The 21318-nt window shown below is 45.5% G+C and overlaps 2 protein-coding genes across 5 annotated transcripts; one reads left to right on the top strand and one right to left on the bottom strand.

Annotated features, from left to right (window-relative positions):
* Positions 1–1317: 1317 nt before the first annotated feature.
* p3h3 (prolyl 3-hydroxylase 3) lies at positions 1318–8733 on the bottom strand. Its single transcript, XM_060064194.1, is given in 21 exon segments — positions 1318–1834; positions 1836–1913; positions 2481–2524; positions 2527–2580; positions 2583–2619; positions 2874–2896; positions 2899–2948; positions 3448–3517; positions 3520–3564; positions 3919–4069; positions 4559–4654; positions 4766–4893; positions 5196–5275; positions 5372–5424; positions 5527–5616; positions 5925–6073; positions 6159–6290; positions 6649–6841; positions 7245–7403; positions 7674–7858; positions 8098–8733. Coding segments are annotated over 21 exon segments (2202 nt in total). The 5' UTR covers positions 8393–8733; the 3' UTR covers positions 1318–1744.
* A 117-nt stretch (positions 8734–8850) lies between these two features.
* On the top strand, positions 8851–21046 carry usp5 (ubiquitin specific peptidase 5 (isopeptidase T)). Of its 4 annotated transcripts, none has more exons than XM_060064190.1 (20): positions 8851–9141; positions 9639–9767; positions 9835–9916; positions 10010–10137; positions 11066–11211; positions 12341–12525; positions 12784–12878; positions 13686–13879; positions 14317–14388; positions 14848–14935; positions 15079–15204; positions 15428–15581; positions 16194–16359; positions 17770–17858; positions 18083–18268; positions 18660–18803; positions 18901–19043; positions 19270–19420; positions 19812–19896; positions 20273–21046. In XM_060064190.1, exons 1-20 carry the CDS (start codon positions 9034–9036, stop codon positions 20364–20366), a joined length of 2565 nt encoding a protein of 854 aa, XP_059920173.1. In that variant the 5' UTR covers positions 8851–9033; the 3' UTR covers positions 20367–21046. The 4 variants fall into 4 exon arrangements, with proteins under 4 accessions (XP_059920173.1, XP_059920175.1, XP_059920174.1 ...); XM_060064192.1 differs by having other exon boundaries at positions 8852–9141; positions 18083–18211; XM_060064191.1 differs by having other exon boundaries at positions 8852–9141; positions 9850–9916.
* Positions 21047–21318: the final 272 nt, after the last annotated feature.

The raw sequence follows: 21318 nt of genomic DNA on the forward strand, positions 1-21318 counted from the left end.
ACCAGCAGAACCAGAGTGTTCACCTTCCAAACGACAAGCCTGCGTCAGTTGCTGTCAAAGTGCATCTGTGATTTAACTTCTTACATAACTCACGCTGATCACGTTACAGAGCTTCCTACGAGCGGTGGATGTTGCTCTACTGCTCTCTGCTCTACTACGGATGTTGTGCTACTGATATTCACCTGCTCCTGTATTGTTTTCCCTCCAGTGTTGCCATCAAAACCGCAGACTGTCTAAAGGGGGGCGCGGTGTGGAGGATTTCCTGAGATGCATTATGTGTGTCTGTGAGTCAAATGTAAGCGTAGCTTTAGATTAACGCTATTGATGCCGCCTTGGCCTTTTAGGGTCTCTCTGGTGAGGGGGGTTTCTCCAGCGCGAGAGGCCAGGCCCGGGATAAAGCCAAGGCCCCATTAACAGAGGCCTTCGACCCAATTCTGCAGCTGCAGAGGATTATAACACAAGGGGGAGTGAGAGAGTTAATATAGGCCCTTAGCAGCACTATATGCCTTACCTGATGCCCCATACCCTACAAGGAGGAGGTCGGAGGACGACGTGGAGGAGGAAGGAGAGGAGGGCTGGGTGGGTGCTGCTGATCACGCTGGGGAGTGCGAAGATGGCAAAGGGGCACAAAGAGTTGTTCCCCTGAACGGGAATGAATAAATGATCTCTCGTTGGATTACTATTCCATATTCTAAATGGGAGATTTTTTTAAGCTTCATAAACAAATGCACTCATTATAAGGGATTAGCAGTAATCTCTCTATTTCTATCCTTTTTTTCTGCTCCCTCTCTATTTCCGTGCGTCTCTTTTTCGCCCTAGTACGCACCGCTCTCTGGGCGGGGCTCCCGATGTCCTAGCGGGAGTAGTGGGGTGCTAGTCTGATTCCCGTCTGTCTGCTTCGGTCTGATTCGGACCACAGATACGCTAGATCTATAAACACTTCTTATTCCCAGATACATTGATATCCCCAGATGTATTATCCATCCGTATAAGCCCACATGCTATAGCCTGCTATGTAAGATCATGATGATCCTGGAACACAGCAGGGCCCTCCCATAGGATCATGTGGTGCTCAGCGGTTCTTAGAGCATTTTAAAGAGAATGAGATGAATAGCAGAAATAAAAACCTATGAAGATCCAAAGAGTCCTACCCGTGCTGTTGCCTCCTGTCTTTATGTATCTCCATATGTTTATTTATGCAGCAAGATTACTTGTTCTACTTCTTCTGAGCCTACCTTCCGTATAGAATCCCTTTGGCTTAACATCCTTCGCTCACTCTGTTAACAATTTGTCATGTTGCATGCTACATAGGCTTCATTTTGATATTTCAGTTTTTTGTTTTATTTGAAATATTTTAAGAGCATGTGTGATGCCTTTTCCTCACCGTAAGATGTCCTGTATCAGGCATTGGAAACAGTATATTCCACAGTATACACACACATGCACACACACACACACACACACACACACACACACACACACACACACACACACACACACACACACACACACACACACACACACACACACACACACACACACACACAAACACACACACACACACACACACACATACACATACACCAACACACACGTACTGCTTTGAAAAATATGCACAACTCATAATCAATACAGCAAATGATCCCGCCGGTGTGGTCCAGGGTCGGTTGGTAGGCACCAGGGTTCTATTATGGGATGGTCACTGGATTTCAAAGCAGCACCTTCAGTCCATTCTGTGTGTCTCTCAGAGCTCGTCCTTGCCCCCCGTCACCCGGCCCCTCCCCCTACTCTTCTCCTTGGGTGTCTGGCTCCGCCCACTACGGCCTGAGGTTCCCTTTGCCTCCCCCTCCTCCGTAGCCTTTCGCCACACCCTGTCCGTCTGCGGCCCACAGGGCCTCCGCCTCCTCCCGCTCCTGGAAGAACCAGGTGAAGGGCTGGGTTATTATACTGTGACTACAACACAACAACTACATACACAGACACAATGAAAGTGGAAAAAGACAAGGATTGTAGCGTTTAGGCAAAAAAATGATGTGCCTTTTACCGTAAATACCATTGCACCATACAGTGATTTGCATTACACCTTGTCACCATGCCACCCACCATATGAATGCAAATGAGCCATTTCAAGTTAATTGAAGAGATAAAGATTGTTTCCTCAGAAATACTCTGTGTTTGTGAGTAATTCTCTCTCTCTCTCTCTCTCTCTCTCTCTCTCTCTCTCTCTCTCCCTCTCTCTCTCCCCCTCTCTCCCCCTCTCTCTCTCTCTCTCTCTCTCCCCCTCTCTCCCTCTCTCCTTCTCCTCTCCCCCTCTCTCTCTCTCTCTCTCCCCCTCTCTCTCTCTCTCTCTCTCTCTCTCTCTCTCTCTCTCTCTCTCCCTCTCTCTCTCCTCTCTCTCCTCTCTCTCTCTCTCTCTCTCTCTCTCTCTCCCCCCTCTCTCCCTCTCTCTCCCCCTCTCTCCCTCTCTCTCCCTCTCTCACCACATCTCTATGGAGCTTCTCCTTGGTGAACCAGAGGGCCAGGCGCATCTCCTCCCAGCGGTCACCGCCGTCACTCCGTGGGGATTCACCGGGCCGGAGAGAAGCCCACTAGCCGACCACAGCCGGGCCGCACCCGGGCCTGCACGCAACCAGGGGGGAGGGGATAGAGGCATCAGCTCAGAGACACACAGCTACTGTCCTCCTCAACGTTAGTTATGGTGTTAATTAATGTGTGTGTTGTTTGCCATTCAATGCAACAGCAAGATGTAACCATACATTTCAGACAGGTATTGGGTTGATGTTCAGTGCCAGTATAGTATACTGTAAATGAATATGAATACTAGGTATACACATTTTATTTGAAAGGTTATTCAAATATATACTTGAACGGACCTTCACTGTCTTGGCATCCCGGTTGTGAAGAAGAGGTCTCCGCCATCAAAGTTGTCATTCAGGTACAGGACAGCACTGTGAAAGCAGCAGGCTTTAAAGTCAGAACGTTCAGTACCAGCGATGCCTTGCTATGCTATGCTATGCCAGTTCAACAGCAGGCGATATGAAAGAAAAACTTATTTGAAATGCTGTAAATAAGAGATTAGGTGTGTAATGCCTCACCATTGGAAGGGGCATATTCAAAGATAGCAGGTAAACAATTGTCATACATGAAGGCTTTAATGCTGGGTCATGTGTGGGTGTAGCTGAGTAGAGGCAGCGGGTGCACCTGGTCTCTGTGATTAGAGCAGTGGGTGTACTTGACGGTCTATGTGTGTAGAGGCAGTGGGTGTACCTGAGGTCTCTGTGTGTGTAGAGGCAGTGGGTGTACCTGAGGTCTCTGTGTGTGTAGAGGCAGTGGGTGTACCTGAGGTCTCTGTGTGTGTAGAGGCAGTGGGTGTACCTGTGGTCTCTGTGTGTGTAGAGGCAGTGGGTGTACCTGAGGTCTCTGTGTGTGTAGAGGCAGTGGGTGTACCTGAGGTCTCTGTGAGTAAAGGCCGGGGCCTCCCTCCAGCAGTGCCCCGTCTCCGGCTCCAGCAGACAGTGTCGACGTGCACAGGGTGAGACAGGTCCAGCCGGCCCTCCTGATCTCCTGGGGAACAAACAGATTCGTGCAGATTCGTGTCATGATGTCAAGGATCAACAAAATGTCGTTTCATTGACTTCAGGATCCAGGAATACTGCAAACCTACATTACTAGGCATTTTAAAACTACTATCACTCCATTGAATGGCACGTTTACTCCTGCTATAACTGGTATTCTTCTACTACTACATATATAGATATTAGTACAATTATTATCTAACAAAAACGACTACAACAACTACCTCTTCTAAATATATTGATAAAGGTAAGAATACAATTATAATATAATGATGGTCATCATCATAATTAAAATCATCAGAAACATAATAATACCGGTGGGGTCCTAAAGGAGGCGCTATACCTGTGATCGCAGTACGACAGACCAGGTGTGTGAAGGAGAAGAAGAGTCCAGGCGGGCTCCTGAAGTAGGAATCCAGCAGAGTCCTCACCCTCTCACCCAGCTCATGTAGCAGTCTGGCATCAGACTGGTTCACCATGCCATCCTGGGCCAACTGGGAGGGAGACAAAGACATAAACCATATTTTAAATGTTCTAATGTTACCTTTTATTTATATTTTGTTTGGTTTTTACTCCTATATTTCCTCATTTATAACATGTAAGGTTTCTCTGCGTACTCAGAAAGGCACTATCTAAATGTCTAAGAGCTATCGGAGCGATATAGATACACAGAGGGACAGATTCAAAGACAGAGAGAGAGACAGTGAGACAGAGAGGGAGAGAGGGACAGAGAAAGAGAGAGACAGAGAACGGGCCCTTCTTCATGGAGCGGTTTTTAAGTAGGACTTGACATCATGTAGGGTAGCTTTTTGTTGATATACAGTGATGAGGCACCAAAAATTGCGCTTACATGGAACATGGGCTAAAGGGAAGTGGTGTTTGATTTATCGACATTGGTGTTTTCCTGGGGCCTTGGCTGCCAGTGGTCGAATGTTGGTGTTAAAACCAACAAAGCAGTGTCATTCCCTCTCCCTCTAACCAACCTTCGCAGCCTTGAGCACCGTGAGCCCCTCAAACTTCTCATGGGGTGTGTGTGGAGACCGTCGCCCCCGGTAACCATCCCCTGCAGACACCGCAGCCTTCGGCAACACAGAAAAGCAAGACCAAAAAATGCTATGAATCAATCGATTCCATATGAAATGATCCAGGCATGGGGATACTATCGACACGTGGCACGACAGGGGCTGTACCGTGGCCAGCTGCAGCAGTGTGTCACACTCCTTGCTGGTCATGACGCCATCTAGTACCACGCGGTTGGTGCCGTTCATAGCCACGTCGTCCATCGTGATTGTGACTCCAACCTGGGGTACAGGCCCACCTGAAGGGACAGGTGGAGCAAAATATGAATGCACTCTGTGGGTTCTGGTGCTGTACTGCAACATCAGGAATAGAAACTGACCATACCTGTGAGTTACACCAAGGCTTGAGTCATATAGCCTACTGTTTAAAAAGTGGACAGATTCTACACATTTAAAGAGTAATGTATATGCTGTATTTTACATATTTATTCATACTTTTACAATACTATATTAGCATAATCTAGAGACCCTTCCAGACCAGCATTTCACTGCACACATGAGCTGAATCGAGTTTTTCAATTGAACTAATGAAAAAGAGTACCTGCATAAAATCCACTGTCATCCATCTCTTCCTCCTTTTCTTCCTCTTTTACTTTCTTGTTCAGCTTTTCTTTCTCGGCTCTGTGAAGTGATTAACAACGAAGAACATGTTGATGTTTTTTGGGGGGAAACTGATGATGTTTCTGTGGCCGTATTTGATGGACCAATGGAGCTCACCGCCAGGACTCCCTCAGGGACTCCGGTATCACGTCCTCCGGCGTCCACAGATCCTACGGGAAAGCAGAATATTAACCTATGCCTATACCTAACCTAACCTAACCGTTAATACTTATTTGTGCAGATTTGTGCATGTCTAATAAAATAGTGCTTACCGGATCTATGAAATCAGAACCAAGGTTCTCCTTTCCAAAATAGAGGAGCTTCTTCTCCTGCAATGAGCGATTCATGTAGTTCGCTATCTCCTGTGCAGTGGGCCAATGAAGATGTCATATAGAGACACAGAGAAAAAGACACTGAGATGATATATGGTGTTTCTTTTTTCTTTGTTTGAATGGGTGGACACCTGTACTTGCTATTAGGCATTATTAACTGAACAGTGAATATTCGCTGTAATTTTTAATACTAGACTAGGCTATATATAATTTGGTCGCATCAACTAGAATTAAATCAGTTTAAAATGAATATATTATCCCCGGCATAGCTGCCTGTAAATATTTAGAAGAATTAAGATCCACAACATTACAGCTGCTTTAACACGTAAACAAGTTACCTGGGCAGGCTGTTTGTCCTTGTCTTGTGACTCTTTGTCTTCCCCAAGTGTTTCATAGTAGAACTGCAGGTTACCCAGGGAATCGGTGTCAGAGGGGTAGAAGAGGAGAAGAGAACGAAGAGTCTGTATGGCGCCAGCCAGATCATCAGCTGCGGGTAAATAATCAAAATGAATCATATTGTTTTGGAACATAACTTCTTATTCAATCGTGAATAAAAAACGCTGAACCCTGACCTTTGAACTGTGCGATGTGCTGATGCTCTAGTTGTGTGGGCAGGAAGTCTTCCTGAGCAGAAATTCTCCCTGGTCGTGTGGCCACCTGCGTCACGCACGACTGCTGACAGGAGAGCAGCGACAGAGAGAGAACTAGGACACACAGAGGGCAGAACAACAGCATTACTTCAGTACTATTGTGTCAGAAAATATATTGATTTGATTGTTTGTAGTGAAAATGCCCTGGTTTCTAATTTGACAGCTTACATTGTAAATTCCCTCCACACATTATAACTTACAAGTTTGTGACTCTATATAGATTTCATTGATGTCTTAATCTATGGCAATGACATCAGATTAAGTCTTACTAGCAACTCTTATGGCCATGCTGTAATTATACATCTACTAATGCTTTTCTAGAATCAGACACCTTTTCAACCAAAACAATGTGATATTTCATCATCCTGAACCAGTGGAGGAAAACATTATATTGTTGTTGTTGTTGTTTTACCTGCGGCCTTCTCGAACACCCCGTCTACTCCGTCTACTCCTCTGTCCTCCGGCAGGCTCTGAGGGGACATCTGACAATGGACCCTGCAATCCTCTGTCTGCCTCAGGGTTTCGTTGACACTTTCCCGCCACTTCCTGGCTGCCAGCGGCCAATCAGAAGAGGCCTCGGAGAGCAGCGCTGAATCATACAGAGCCTTCAGGTTGTCAGGTTGAAAGGGAGAGAATATGTTCAATTTAAATGTGGAAAGTCTTGAAAAAAAAGCTTACGGAAGAAAGAAATTTGGAAAGCAGGATTATAAACAGGCTCATAAGAGGAAGCCTTCCATTTATACTAGTGAGAGTCAAACACATTGTACGCATGTTTCTAAGGACCCTTAATCGGAATTTGCAAGTAATTGAACTTGGCTCTTGGGTGTTAGTCCCAGAATATGATAAATTAGTGAATTTGTAGAACCCAGTTGATTCGGTTTATATGCCAGGATAACTGAAGGAAACTTCAGTTTGCAAACTTGGAGCAATGTCGCCCTTTAGGCCATGGATTACTGAGTCATGTCTGGGAAATGTAAGTATACTCTGATTAGGCGACTTTTCTCTCACCCAATGCATCTCCTTGTGCTGTTCCCGGTCCTGAAAGGCGGCCTCGGTCACTCCCTTCATCCTCCTATACTTCTCAATGTTGTTCCTCATCTCCAAATGGCTCGGGTTGGCCACGAAGAATGTGTGTGCCGCACTGGCTGCCTTCTGCAGCTTCTCTAACTGCAGAGGAGACCGTTTGAAATGACAGATTTAACTTAGTGCTCGGGTGACAAGATTGAGATATGAATTACTTAAGATCATTCACCCACTCACAATCAATACAGCCCATTTCCAAAACCTAAGCTTCAGTAGTTGAAATCAGTGTAGAGTGTTGTTGTTTTCTGGTATGTTATTTAGTTATAAAATCCAATTCACTCACTTTGAATAAACAATAGTATAAATTAGTGTATGAGTATGGCAATGGTGTATATAACCTGAAGATTGGCTCACTTTGTAATAGATGACTTGCAAGAAGTTGTAGGGGTTGCGCGTGCTGAACTCGTAGTCTATGTCAATGGAGACAGGGAGCAATCCAGCAGGGCTCACCGACCGTCCCACGCAAAACCTCAAGCACTCTGCTCTCTGTTGCACCCATTCCAGAGCCTGGAGGTCCCACAGACTGCCACCTTCTGAGTCTTGCAAATCATAGAGGTTAGGTTGGATGAATAGAATGATATACAGTGTTTTAGCTGATTGTGCATCAATAATAAAGATATTGAAGTGAGGGAATTCTCGAGATTCTTGATCACGCACGCACACACACACACACACACACACACACACACACACACACACACACACACACACACACACACACACACAAAAACGCACACACAAACGTGTACGGTTGCTATTAATAATAAATATGTTATACCCAATTTAGCAAGCATATCTGTCCCAGCATCGAAACAGTCCTCATGACATTTCCTGCGAAGACGTCGCATCGACTCCTTGTTAGCGATGGACTTCTCGAGCAACTCTGCAGCCTTGTCCCAATCTTCTTGAAAATACGCACGCACTCCCGAGTAATATAACAAATCATACGGCAGTAGCGGTCCCATGGAAGATGTAAAACTACTGCCAGATGCGGTCAAGATTAGGGTAGAGAATGACAATATAATGCTTTGCATCGCCACGTATACAGCGAAATGGTTTGCGTCCAGCGCCATGGTCCCAAGAAAATGTGGAAGAGAGTCGAGTAATAAAGGAGGGACTCCAGAAATCTCGGGCTTACACAAAGTTTACTACCGTTGGAAAACTGCATAAGGCTAAGGACATTACCTCCATAATGACTGTCTGCCCAAGAATTCCTTCTCTCCAATTCAATTTCATGAATTCGGAATTAACAATAATGCGTATGAATAGACCGTACTCCTGGCTGTTTATAGATTTTTTTTTACCGTAAATCAGCAACTGTAACACCAAAAATGACACACGGGAATTTGCTTTAGAGGTCTTTATAATAAAACCGCAAAAAAAACATTAATTGAACAGATAAGGTGCTTCTTTATTGTTATAGACGTTAGATTTAGGCGTGAAGCATATTGGTTAAGGGTATGTGCAGAGCGCGTTCAATATCATGATGGTCGACTATTCGATACTTTACGGTTTTGAAGTGGAGCGTCGCGCGTGCATCTGACGGCCTTTGCGTCGACAACACAAGGTGAGCATCACAGTGATTCATTCAACCGGGCGGAGAGGGGCAGCTGTTTCAAGCGACGGGAGCTTTTCCAAGCCAAGGAATTAAAAACGGGAGTCAAGACTCAGTCGAGTAAAAATCCTACTGAAAGACACAACTAGCTCAAGGGCCATGGCGGACGTTGGAGAGGTTTTGATGTCAGTTTTGTCCACAATCCGGGTCCCCAGGCCCGGGGACCGTGTCCACAAAGACGAATGCGCCTTGTCATTTTCGTCGCCGGTGAGCCCTGAGCAGCTTTCAAGCCTTCACGGTTGCCGTAACACAGTAGTTACACTACTTCGAACCTAACATTAATCCAATTGATCCTATAAAGTGTTCTGCAGTGTTATTTCTTCAAATATGTACCTTCCAACTGATGAATTCAACCCAGAAGCTAGCTAAGCTAGGCTAATAGCTGAACTAGCCTGTCAGCTAGGAGCAGCCAGACGTTTAGTGGTAAGAGGCTAGCGGGTTAGCCGGTCGGTTGTTGTGCTCTCACCTGTCACATCGCTAAGCTAGGCTACACCGAAACAACATGTACACTTCCTCAGCTGGTTCTGCACACAATCCGTTTGCATGTTAAATGTAACATGTAAACAGTAGTGGATTGCTATCTACTCAGTCACGAGTCACGACCATAATTGATTAACTGTATGGGTTACGTTACTGATTCTCGGTTTGTTTATTTACTCTCACTTTCTCTTTTGGTCAATTAAATGACCTTTTCTTGATTCCAGGAGAGCGAGGGGGGTCTGTATGTGTGCATGAACAGCTTCCTCGGCTTTGGCAGTCAGTATGTGGACCGGCACCATGCTCGGACTGGTCAGCGGGCTTACCTGCACTTCACCCGCACCCGTAAAGCTCAGGTGACCACAAAAAAAAAGATGATTACAATGATGGTTTTTCGGTTTATTTATATTTTGAGTGATATAGTGTGTTGTCTTACAGAAGGAGGATGATAATAACTCTAGCTCTGGGGACCCTCCTAAGAAGAAACCCACCAGACTGGCCATAGGTGAGAGCTTTCCCACAGACACAGATATGTACCCCTATATGGATGGATACCCCCTAATGCTGTATTCTGTCCGGTCTCCGATGCTTGTCCCAGGGATCGAAGGAGGTTTCGATGTGGAACAGGATCAATATGAAGAGGATGTTAAGGTTGTCATCTTCCCGGACAGGCAGCAAGTGACCTCAGAGGACCTTGCCACCATGCCAGACGTTGTTAAAGAAAGGGTGAGATAACCGCACACTGATATCAGAAGAGTCTCGACCCTCAGTGATCCTGACACCGAAAGTCTTGATCTAACTTTTAAAAGGTCAAATATCATTTATGCAGCATATAAGTCATACAACCTGTTTTTAAACTAAAAGGCATAACCAAGTCAAGCTATTATTGAATTGTTTGTTTTCCGAAAAAAAGCTTCACCCCATACCCAGAGACTTGTATACACATAATCTATATCTAATACATGAGTTCTAGGTAGGTTGACTCTGAACCAAGTATTAACATTATCATTATTATCATCTTAATAGCATTCAGTTACAGTCTCTGAGACGAGGATTGGCAAACTGCCCCTAGAAAGACAACATAGCCTTTTTGCAGGCATCGGCTGTATAAGGAGTCCAAAATCAATACAATGACTCCTCGAAACTTTCAGCTGAGCCCAACACTGATCCATGCAAATTAAACTTTGTTTAGCACATGTCTAGTGTATCTTCGGTCAAACGAGGGAAGTTCTTATTCTTGCGTATTTCCCTCTGCTTTAACAAATGCAATCGAGGTCGAGGAGTCTGGTTTTACATCTTGATTTTACTAGCTTATCAGATTTAAAGATGATGTGAAGATGCTTTTAAAGAGCACAGTCTTACTTGTGTAATATATTGTGTTATATTTGATGAATGTGAAAAGATGAAAAGTGATTCAGTCCTTTGGGGTTTTATTGGATGTGTCAAATGGAAAGGCTTGCCATTGCAGGTTTTCCAAGTCAAGCTGACCTGGTTCCCCAAGTTGTTGTCGCAGAATTGCGTTAGAAGATGTTGTGCATATTGCATTTGTAGAGCGTTTTTATTTTTGCATAAAGAAATGTGTGACTAAGAATATTTGTTAACATTACTGTAGCTAAATGTTGTGTAATTGTTTATATCTACATCTTGTTTGTAGGTGTCTCTATCCATGGCGGGTTTCATGTCTGCAGACTCAGTGTCTCATGCCTTACAAGTCCAGCAGTGGGACGGGGAAGTACGACAGGAGTCCAGACATGCCGTTGATCTCAAACAACTCGACAACGGACTCAAAATCCCACCCAGGTGAAGATCAGTCGCAATTCACTCATTAATGTTGTTAGTGAGTTACCCTCCGAACATTTCAAAATCCTGCGGCCCTGCGGTCTTCGGTGAGGGTTTCAGTTTGCAATAATATATACAACCACCTGATGCCGCCGTTTCAATTTCCATTCAAAGAGCTTTATGGCATGACTATTGTTGTGAACAGTTTTCACGATGCATTATTTATCTTTATTTTTTGTACCTGATGGAAGTATGTTTTCTTTCCCTACGAGAGTTTTGTACTTTGTTAATGCAGAATAATAAAAATAAAAAAAGAAGAAATTTAAAAGGGCAAATTTACTGGTCGCACATGCGTGAGCAGATGTCAAATTCTGTCGCACATTCTCAAATTTTGGTCCAAAATACGACCATTTGGGCGCAGTCTGAAGCCTTGTATCCCCATGATTATGACCCTGGACAACTTTCTGATAATTGTTTTACTACAGTCATTGTGCAGGAGCTTTATAATGTGCAATGTTGTATAATAAATGCTTCACATGCCGTGGTGTTATGGTATAACTGCCCGATAAGCCTGTGTACCATTGTTTTGACGTCGAAGAGTACACTAAAAGGCGCTTCGACATCACTGAAAGATCAGTCGGAAGAGAGTGGAATGCTAAAATATAGGAATTTACAAGCGTTGGCAGCATAGATTGTTTAAGCCGGTTGGGCCCTTTGCCAATATAGCGTTGCCGGAATAGTTTGACGTACTTGAAGACTAGATAGAGTCCCCCCCTGCTACTGCACAGATGGCGCTGGTAGTTTGTTTTGTATTTATGTATTATTTATTAATTGAACATGTCGCGTATCCAAAGAAGTCAACATGGCACTTCCTCTTGTCCCCAGCAATACATACACAGTGTGTCTAGAAAAGTACATAAGACTTTTCTAGAGATATGCGAAGGAGATTCATAAAAATGACTCCCTTTTATAGCTGGATAATTAGTCATCATAAGCAACCAAACCTATAACCAACTTGAAATATTCTTATTTGATAGGATTTTAGATTTGTACATAATTTTTCCCATATGTTAAACATAAAGTATTGTGATTAATGAATGAGTGAGTTTCTGTCTCCCTCCTGAACGAGTTCCTCTATGCCCTCCCCTAGTGGCTGGCGCTGTGAGGTGTGTGACCTGCAGGAGAACCTGTGGATGAACCTGACCGACGGCAAGGTGTTCTGTGGCCGCAGGTACTTCGACGGCACCGGGGGCAACAACCACGCTTTGCTTCACTTCCAACAGACTGGCTTCCCTCTCGCGGTTAAGCTGGGCACCATCACCCCCGATGGAGCAGGTAGGAGCCTAGAAGGGTGTAAAAAATCGGTTTTAATGAGACCATGTTGTGAGAGCCAGGGCCGCATGGTTTGGACTTGTCCTTACTCTGATGTACGGTGACTAGCAGTATGGCAGCAGGATTTTAAAGAGTGCTTATCCTGTGTAGTCCCTAATGAGGCCAACTGTGGTCTAATGGATGACCATTGTGAGAAAAGGCATTAAGAAGCTCTGCGGCTCCAAGTGGTAACGGCCAACCCTGTGCCCTTGTTTAATGCAGATGTGTATTCCTATGATGAAGACGACATGGTGCTCAACCCCAAGCTTCCAGAGCATCTGTCACATTTTGGCATCGACATGATGACTATGCAGAAGGTAAAGTCTCCCACAATTACACACTGTGGGTTTTTTCTAATGTCAGTCCCTAATGACAGTCCACTTGACATTTCAGTCTGGCTCTCCTTCCAAAATCGCCCATTGGTTCTAATGTATGATACAGGGGTCTTGATTATATTGTATGACACATCAGCTGAAGAGATGGTGAGCCAGGATTGGTTCAGAAATATGTACCCCACAAATCAACATTTAAAGCTAGTCCTCCATGCTCTGCTTCTTCGTCTTGCTCCTCTGGCTGTTAAGGTTGAAAAATGTGCATAACTGCTGTTATCCTCTATCTGGTTCTTCATGCAGCGTTATATTTTATCTGTTTGTTTACCTACTCAATGCTGCCACCACTCTTCCATATTATTGCTTTTTATATGGTGTAAAATAATAATTAACTTCATCAATACAGTGCTATTCAAAAGATTATATGTTGCGTTTCCGAGAACAATGCTACCACAATATTATTCATGCAAAAAAAAGAAAGGCGCAGGAAACACACTTTCTATTTAGAGAGAGTTGTAGGCTATTTGACTCCCAGTCAAAGGTACTGGTCTCTGTCCCCGATGTCCACAACATACATCCTGTCACTGTCTAACTCCTTCCCACTTCTTTACACAAAAAAATAGTTATGGATAAAATTCTGTATGAAATATTAAACTAGAAAACCAAACTGATCATACAGAATTAGATACACAACAACAATTGGATCATTTTAATAGGCCACTTGAATGCAGATAAGAGCGAATGTGATTCTCTCTTATCTGCATACAAGTGACCCCCCCCTGCTCCTCCACCCAGACGGAGCACACCATGACGGAGCTGGAGATCGCAGTGAACCAGCGGGTGGGCGAGTGGGAGGTGATCCAGGAGTCCGGCACATCCCTGCGGCCGCTGTCAGGCTCCGGGCTGACTGGCATGAAGAACCTGGGCAACAGCTGCTACCTCAACTCTGTCATGCAAGTGCTCTTCACTGTGCCCGACTTTCAGACCAAGTGAGTACCCCTGCACGCTGTCGGGTCCCCCTTGTCTCGCCTCTGGTGAGACATCCGCTAGTGACGGTGGCACTGGCGGACTGGTACTCAGGGTTGAGGCAAGGTGTGTGTAACAGTAGGCCCTGGTGATATGGCAGAATTATTATCATGATGATGGTGAATAATCATGGGGGATCATGTGGGACTTTTCATTATAGTCTAATTCACTTATTTAGGGTAGTGTTTAATAGGAAATTAAAATAAACAAAATGCGTTTTATGTTATTAATATACCTTTTTTATCATAATATATCATAAACAACCAAACTATAAAGATATATATATGGCATCGAGATTATTATAATTCAATGTCAATGAAATGCTAATCACAACCCATATACAGTAATATTGGTTATTGCTCGGTACTATTAATTATTACCTTGTATCTGTGCCTGCCAGGTATGTGTCCAACATCCAGAAGATCTTTGACGAGGCCCCGAGCGATCCCACCCAGGACTTCAAAACCCAAGTGTGAGTATCGAGATCCTAGTCCATCCATTGGAGCGGGTCTAATCACCGCTCTGCTCGCCACAGTTCTTAAGAAATGGACGGTTCTTCACGTACAGAGTGGTTGGTGCTAACACACACCGACAGATCCTCAGTCACTGCTCAGGCGTTAGGTTTAATTATGCTATACATTCTCCTCATTTCATTACTTTTAATTTCCCCACAGGGCAATTAGTCTTCAAGTGTAAGCACAACAGCACACTTAAAACGAAGACTAACACTGCAAACAGCCAGTTAACTTAGAAGATGGAGTTAATGTTGGGTGGCTGGCAGCCACCTTAATAGAATCCCATTCATCCAGAAGCCAATTAGGTTGTTTTAAATGAAACACACCTATGCCCTTGTGCGTTTCCATCTCACTGCTCACTGCTACACTTGATTATACTGAGCTTACCCAGTACCTTCTGTCTCTCCACACTGCAGAGCCAAGCTTGGCTACGGCCTTCTGTCAGGAGAGTACTCCAAACCTGCACCGGACCCCGGGGACGACAACGGCACAGCTGAGCCCAGAGTAGGACCTGACGCCATTACTCCACTCTCACTGTTTGCTATGATGTGTTCAGAAGGGCTGTGTGGTGGTGCGGTTCAAAGGGATGTGACAGCAGGAACAGCGTACTCGTGTTATATTAAGGTGGATGCCTATGTGCCTTCCAGGGGGACCAGGTGGGCATCGCTCCACGCATGTTTAAAGCCCTGATCGGACGGGGCCACGCTGAGTTCTCCACCAATCGGCAGCAGGATGCCCAGGAGTTTTTATTGCACTTCATAAACATGGTGGAGGTGAGTTTGTGCCTCCTCCTGGCACGCTGTTTTTCACCTTAGACTCTATCCGTAACATCTGCGTCCGTTTTATGATATTTTTATGTCGAGTTGTACTTCTGTCTTTGCAGTGCATTGTTGTGTTTGTAAAAGGGATTCCTGTGTTCTGGTTCACTGCTGTGGCTCTCGACCCGGCGGCTCTTGTAAAAGAGGTACAATCAAAGACGACTCGTTTCTCTCACAGAGGAACTGCCGCTCGGGGGCCAACCCGTCTGAGGCCTTCAGGTTCCTGGTGGAGGAGAGGATCGTGTGTCAACAGTCCCACAAAGCCAAGTACACCCAGAGGGTGGACTACATCCTGCAGCTGCCTGTGCCCATGGACCAGGCCACCAACACGGGTAAGACGGGACTGTAACACGAGACGGACGGACCTGATGATCAAAAGAAAGAATGTGGGGCTGCTGCGTATTTCAGATTCAACAGAGATCCATTTGATTCTTTTACTTTTCACCACAACCAGGGAAGGGCCGTGTGCCATCATCTGTAATGCGGCATAATTCAGTGTTGTGCCTTGGCAGCTGCCTCATGAGCTCCTGCATTACTTCTGTTGGACTGTTAGAGCCCACTATAGTTGAATCGTCAACCAGTGCCAATAGACATTTGGAGAGAGCACTGAACTAGACGACAGCATCGTACCACAGGGAACAAGTATGTTTTGTCTGTGACGCAGATGGTTGTATAGCATATAGTTGTCAAAGGGATCTGCAACAGGGGAATTTGTATTGAGTACTAAGTGACCAACGGTTCTGCATGTTTGCGCTGACCTTTTGTGTTTAAAAAAATAATAAAGCATCTGGCTGACAACACTACCAGCTACTTTATCATTCTTCAAAGGTTATTTTTGATACACGATTTTGGTTTGACCTTCAATTCCACATTGCCGCTCCCAACCCGAATTTCCTCCCTGATGACCACTCCCCCCCCCCCCCCCCTCTCTCCCGGCTCCACAGAGGAGCTGCAGGAGGCTGAGCGTCGGCGCGAGGAGGCCGACTCCGGCCCCACCCCGACCGTGAGGGCCAAGATCCCCTTCAGCGCCTGCATGGCGGCGCTCAGCGAGCCGGAGGTCCTCAGCGACTTCTGGAGCTCCGCCGTGCAGGCGAAGACCACCGCCACCAAGTAGGACTTCCTCACAGAGCCCGGCGTCCTTGATCGTTCCTCTGTTTTTAACGTCCATATATGCGCTCCAGCGGCCATTTCTCTAAGACTGCAAGGGAAGCTCTGCTTCCCCTAAAATTTCAACATTTAAATGGTCCAAATATATACTGTTGTGTTAACATTTCATTGACAAAAAATGTGTTAGAACACGTCCATCTTGAAGACAGAATCAGTTGATTATGGCAGGTTGACAGGTTGCATTTGCCTGTTGAAGCTCAGCGTCCATCGAATTCAATGGTGCTGCATAGAACAGCTTTGTTCGGTGTGTTGAAAGTCGACGGTCATTGGTTAATTCTCCGATTATGTCCCTCCCACGGATGCTCAGCGTCTCTGGGGTTGAATGGAGGAGTGGGTTTGCTTGGACCCTGGGCTTCTGCGTGATGATTGGAGGGTCTGCGAAAGACTGAGTTGCCGTTGATTGACAGCGGTTTTGAAGTATAAAACGTCGCCGGATCTCTTTAGTCCTCAGTCCCATCGCGAATTTTCAAGCAAGAATGAGAACAGTTTGTAAAGCTGAGGCATTGCACTTTCCAACGCCCTGTCTTTAAGGTACACCAATAAATATAAATAAATCTGAATACAGGACTTGAAGTTCATACCTCAGACTCCCTGAATCAAATTGATGGCCAACAACCAAAACGATATTTAACGGAGGGAAATTCCCAAAAAGAAATGTGGGAATTCTGTTAAACTGAAACAAGGAATTGTGTCTATAAATGTATGAAATGTAAGATGAAAATTGTCTAGCAATTTCGCCAAGCAAATATCAAAGTAATATGTTGTAGTTTGTTTTCCGACTCGCTTGTATAATCTGCGATGGGACTGAGGACTGATGAGAGCTCCGGCGACGTTTTATAGTTCAAAACCGCTGTCAATCAAACGGCAACTCAGTCTTTCGCAGTCCCTCCAATCATCACGCAGTAGCCCAGCGTCCAAGCCAGCCCACGCCTCCATTCATCCCAAGAGACGCTGAGTGTCTGTGGGAGGGACATAATCGGAGCATTATCCAATGACCGTCGACTTTCAACACACCAAAGAAAGCTGTTCTATGCAGCCCCATTGAAGTTGATGGACGCTGAGCTTCAACAGGCAAATGCACTTTGATGCTACGAGAATGTGTGAGAAGGAAATCGAGTGTCAACCTGCGATAAGCCGCTGATTCTGAACGAACTTGTCTTCGAGATGGACGTGTTCTAACACATTTTTAGTCAATGAAATGTTAACACAACAGTATTTAAGTTTAGAAATTTTAGGGGAAGCCGAGCTTCCCTTGCAGTCTTAGAGCAATCGCCACTGGTAGGCCGAAAATGAGCTTCCCCTCATTGAAAGACCAGCATGAGGTTGGTGTTCACGCACGTCCTTGTTCCATAGAACAACCCGCTTCGCCTCCTTTCCGGACCACCTCGTCATCCAGATCAAGAAGTTCACTTTCGGTCTCGATTGGGTCCCCAAGAAACTGGGTGAGCCAAAGTTTCACTAGTTAAGATTCTGTTGACTTGTAAACTGAGATTTGTGACTACTGTAATGACGGTACATTTGTATCGATCAGCTAGGTTGATGTAATTTATTTTAATTAGGTAAATGGGATTCATTAAATGTGTAGAGTAGAGAAAAGCCTGTGGAGTACGTTGGCTCCATTGGTCTTGGATACTGAAGTTGTGCGTTTGGCTGTTCATCCAATCAGATGTGAGCATTGATGTTCCTGACACCCTGGACCTGGGCGACCTGCGCGCCACCGGCCAGCAGCCAGGGGAGGAACTTCTGCCGGAAACGGCCCCGCCCCCCCTCATGACCCCAGACGTGGAGGTCAAAGGTATCCTGGGTTCCTACGGCAACGAGGAGGACGACTCTCTCTACTCCCCACTGCTGTGTCAGTCTGTCTGTCTTTTCTGCCCTTTCTTCCTTCGTCTGTCCGAACGCCGTTTGTCCCCTCGCCTTTTCCTTGTTTTCTGACTTTTTTTCCTTTTGTCATCTCATAATTCAATCTTCAAATGGTTTTAAAAACCTTAGCCTTAATTTTGTCTTTACCAAGGCCCTAGGATTGATTTTGTTAAATCAATAAAAAAAAAAAAAAATTCTTTAGTTTAATATGGTTTCATTGAAATTAACTAAAAGAAAATGTATTGTTTTGTTCTAATTAAATGTTATACTCAAAGTAGAGCAGTCGGGTATGAAGGTGTTGTTGGTAGGTCTTAGGAAAGCCTTCGGTCTGTCCTTCATCCAACATCCAGTAATCCCACTGTCCTCCTCCACCTCTCCAGCCCCCGTGCTGGACGACTCTACCGTGTCCCAGCTGTGTGAGATGGGCTTCCCTCTGGAGGCGTGCAGGAAGGCGGTGTACTACACCGGCAACACTGGCATCGACGCGGCCATGAACTGGGTCATGGGCCACATGGACGACCCAGGTGGGCCAGGAGCGCTCTGAGCTTTCTCATCAGCCATCAGCCTCTGTGTGTCGCTCCCCGGACGACGTATCCATCATGGCTGTGCCTCTGTCTGCAGACTTCTCCGCCCCGCTGGTGCTGCCTGGCTGCAGCTCCGCCCCCGGCACCACGCCCACAGAGAGCCTGTCGGAGGAGCACCTGGCCACCATCGTCTCCATGGGCTTCAGCCGAGACCAGGCCAGCAAGGCCCTCAGAGCCACGGTACGAAGAGCCCCTGGTCCATCCACATGAGGGCTGCTGGGGGTCAGAGCCATGCACAGCTGCTGAGTTAAAGAGCAGCCCTTAAACAGCACCTTTTTTTAGATTGTACCAATACATTTGTTTCCATCTTATTATTTAGTAATAAAAATGGTCTGTGTTATTGACGAAGAGGAGTCGGAACTGAGGGAGGAGTTTGTTTCCTTAACCTGGTCCCTGCGCTCTACAGAGTAACGTCCTGGACCGGGCGGTGGACTGGATCTTCTCCCACCTCGACGACCTGGAGTCCATGGAGGTGTCCGAAGGAGGCCGCTCGGCCGCTGAGAGCGAGGGCAGCAGGGAGCCCCCCCCCGGCCCCCGGGTCAGAGACGGACCGGGCAGTAAGTACTGACCCAGCAGCCGGGGAGCTCTGCTTGGAGAGCACAAGAGGTTATGAGCAGTCGCAGCAGAAAGTCAGGCCACCTTTGAAACGTAAAGATGGGATATTGGACCAGGGGGCTGTGGTGCTTGCTAAGCTCATTCTTCCACCCAAAGTCCCTGGGTTTGTTTTCCCAGTGTGTCTATGGTTACCCGTTACAGTAGTCTGGAGCGGGCATGCCAACGTCAAGACCAGAGGATATGATATCCCGCCTTTCACCTCTCCCAGACGGAAGGCACTATTTTAGTTTAGTTGGTTGAATCAAATCTAAATGTTCCACTATTCATCATGGGTTTACATTCACATACTGGTTTCCATCTGATTGGCTCTTGACTTCTTCTTTTCCTCTCCAGAGTACGAGTTGTTTGCGTTCATCAGTCACATGGGGACGAGCACAATGTGTGGCCACTATGTCTGCCACATCAAGAAAGACCACCAGTGAGTAGCAGAGCGTCTTCATTAACAGATTCCCATTACTCCTTAGAACTAATGAATTACATCTGGGTAGAAGCCATAGTCTGCCCAGTGGACTGAAAGATAACCTGGTTGAACTGGTGACAGCAGGGGGCACTGTCAACCACTCAGGGGCCAATGCTTCTATCTGTTATGTCCAAAACGGGGCCTTCAGTGATTTACGTTTTTTTATTAATGAAACCTTTTATTAAATTATAATTTTAACTGTTTAATTTTATTCTTGCACCATTTTTATAAAATAAAACAACGATACTGAAGGCAATTAATGTTAAAGGTCCAATCATTTTTCATCCGGTATGACCATAATGTAATGACTCTTTTATGCCTGGTGTCTTTGCAGGTGGGTCATCTTTAACGACCAGAAAGTGTGTGCCTCAGAGAAGCCCCCCAAAGACCTGGGATACCTTTACTTCTACCGCAGAGTCACCGAGTGAGCTGAGCGGGAGGAGAAGGGGGCCGCTTAAACCCACATACACACACCCATACAGATGTGCATACAGGAAAACAAGCGGGCATAATCCAACCCATCTCCCCATGCTCCTAAACCCATCAGATCCCTGACGTGCTGGGGATCCGACAACGTGTGGTTGTAAATACACCTATCAGACGACTTATGTGATGCACTTAAAGGCGGGGGGGCGGGGCGGGCGGTGCAGGTGTCCAGGACGACGAGAGGCTTTGTACGTCACTGAACACAACTTCACGGCACTTTGTTTTGCATTAGGCGATCCACTCCTTAGCACGGTATGCCTCACTGTTAACCACGGGAGCCGTCCTCTTGTTGTCAGTGTTGATTTAAACTCCACTCCACTCCAGCCAGGCCCCCACCCCGATCGACCACCGTGTTCCTCTTCACGTCCTGCCTCCGCCTGGAAATGAAATACTGTTTGGCAGCCACACTGACAGGAAGTAAACGAGAAAAGAAGATTACTGTTAAATATACAGTCCAATACCAAAATCGATGTTTAAAGCGTGGTGAGTGGGGTGATATTCGGGTGATTTATTTAGTTTTTCTTTTGGTTTGTTTTTTTTTGTCTTTATTTTGCAAGAAAAATCTTCCTTTGTTACTTTGTTACTTCTGCTCTGACAAATAAAGTCTTTCTGCCATTTCGTCTGAGGTGTGGATGAGTCCACCGTTATTTGAAAACCAGCATGCGATATTCTTCTTTAACCTTAGGCCTGAATATTTATTTTTCATACAATTGAGAAGTAGTTTGTACTGTTTGGTTAGTTGCCTTTAAGATCTAGTAAAAAGCTGAAGCTTTGAGCAGACCCACAAAGAGTTTAGGGTTGCATTGCCCAAACTGTAGCTATATTTTCTTTGATATATTTCACTGATAAACTTCAACTGCAATTGTTAAACTTTTAAAAGGATCCTATGAAATA

The sequence above is a fragment of the Gadus macrocephalus genome, chromosome 11, assembly GCF_031168955.1.
Source record: "Gadus macrocephalus chromosome 11, ASM3116895v1".
In the NCBI taxonomy this organism is placed as follows: Eukaryota; Metazoa; Chordata; class Actinopteri; order Gadiformes; family Gadidae; genus Gadus; species Gadus macrocephalus.

Bases quoted from the DNA above. Each gene is read 5' to 3' on its own strand.
- usp5 (XM_060064190.1), top strand. From the start codon at position 9,034: ATGGCGGACGTTGGAGAGGTTTTGATGTCAGTTTTGTCCACAATCCGG. The intron at 12,879-13,685 runs GTAAAGTCTCCC...TCCTCCACCCAG, and splicing joins ACATGATGACTATGCAGAAG to ACGGAGCACACCATGACGGA. The intron at 18,269-18,659 runs GTCAGTCTGTCT...CCACCTCTCCAG, and splicing joins TCTCTACTCCCCACTGCTGT to CCCCCGTGCTGGACGACTCT.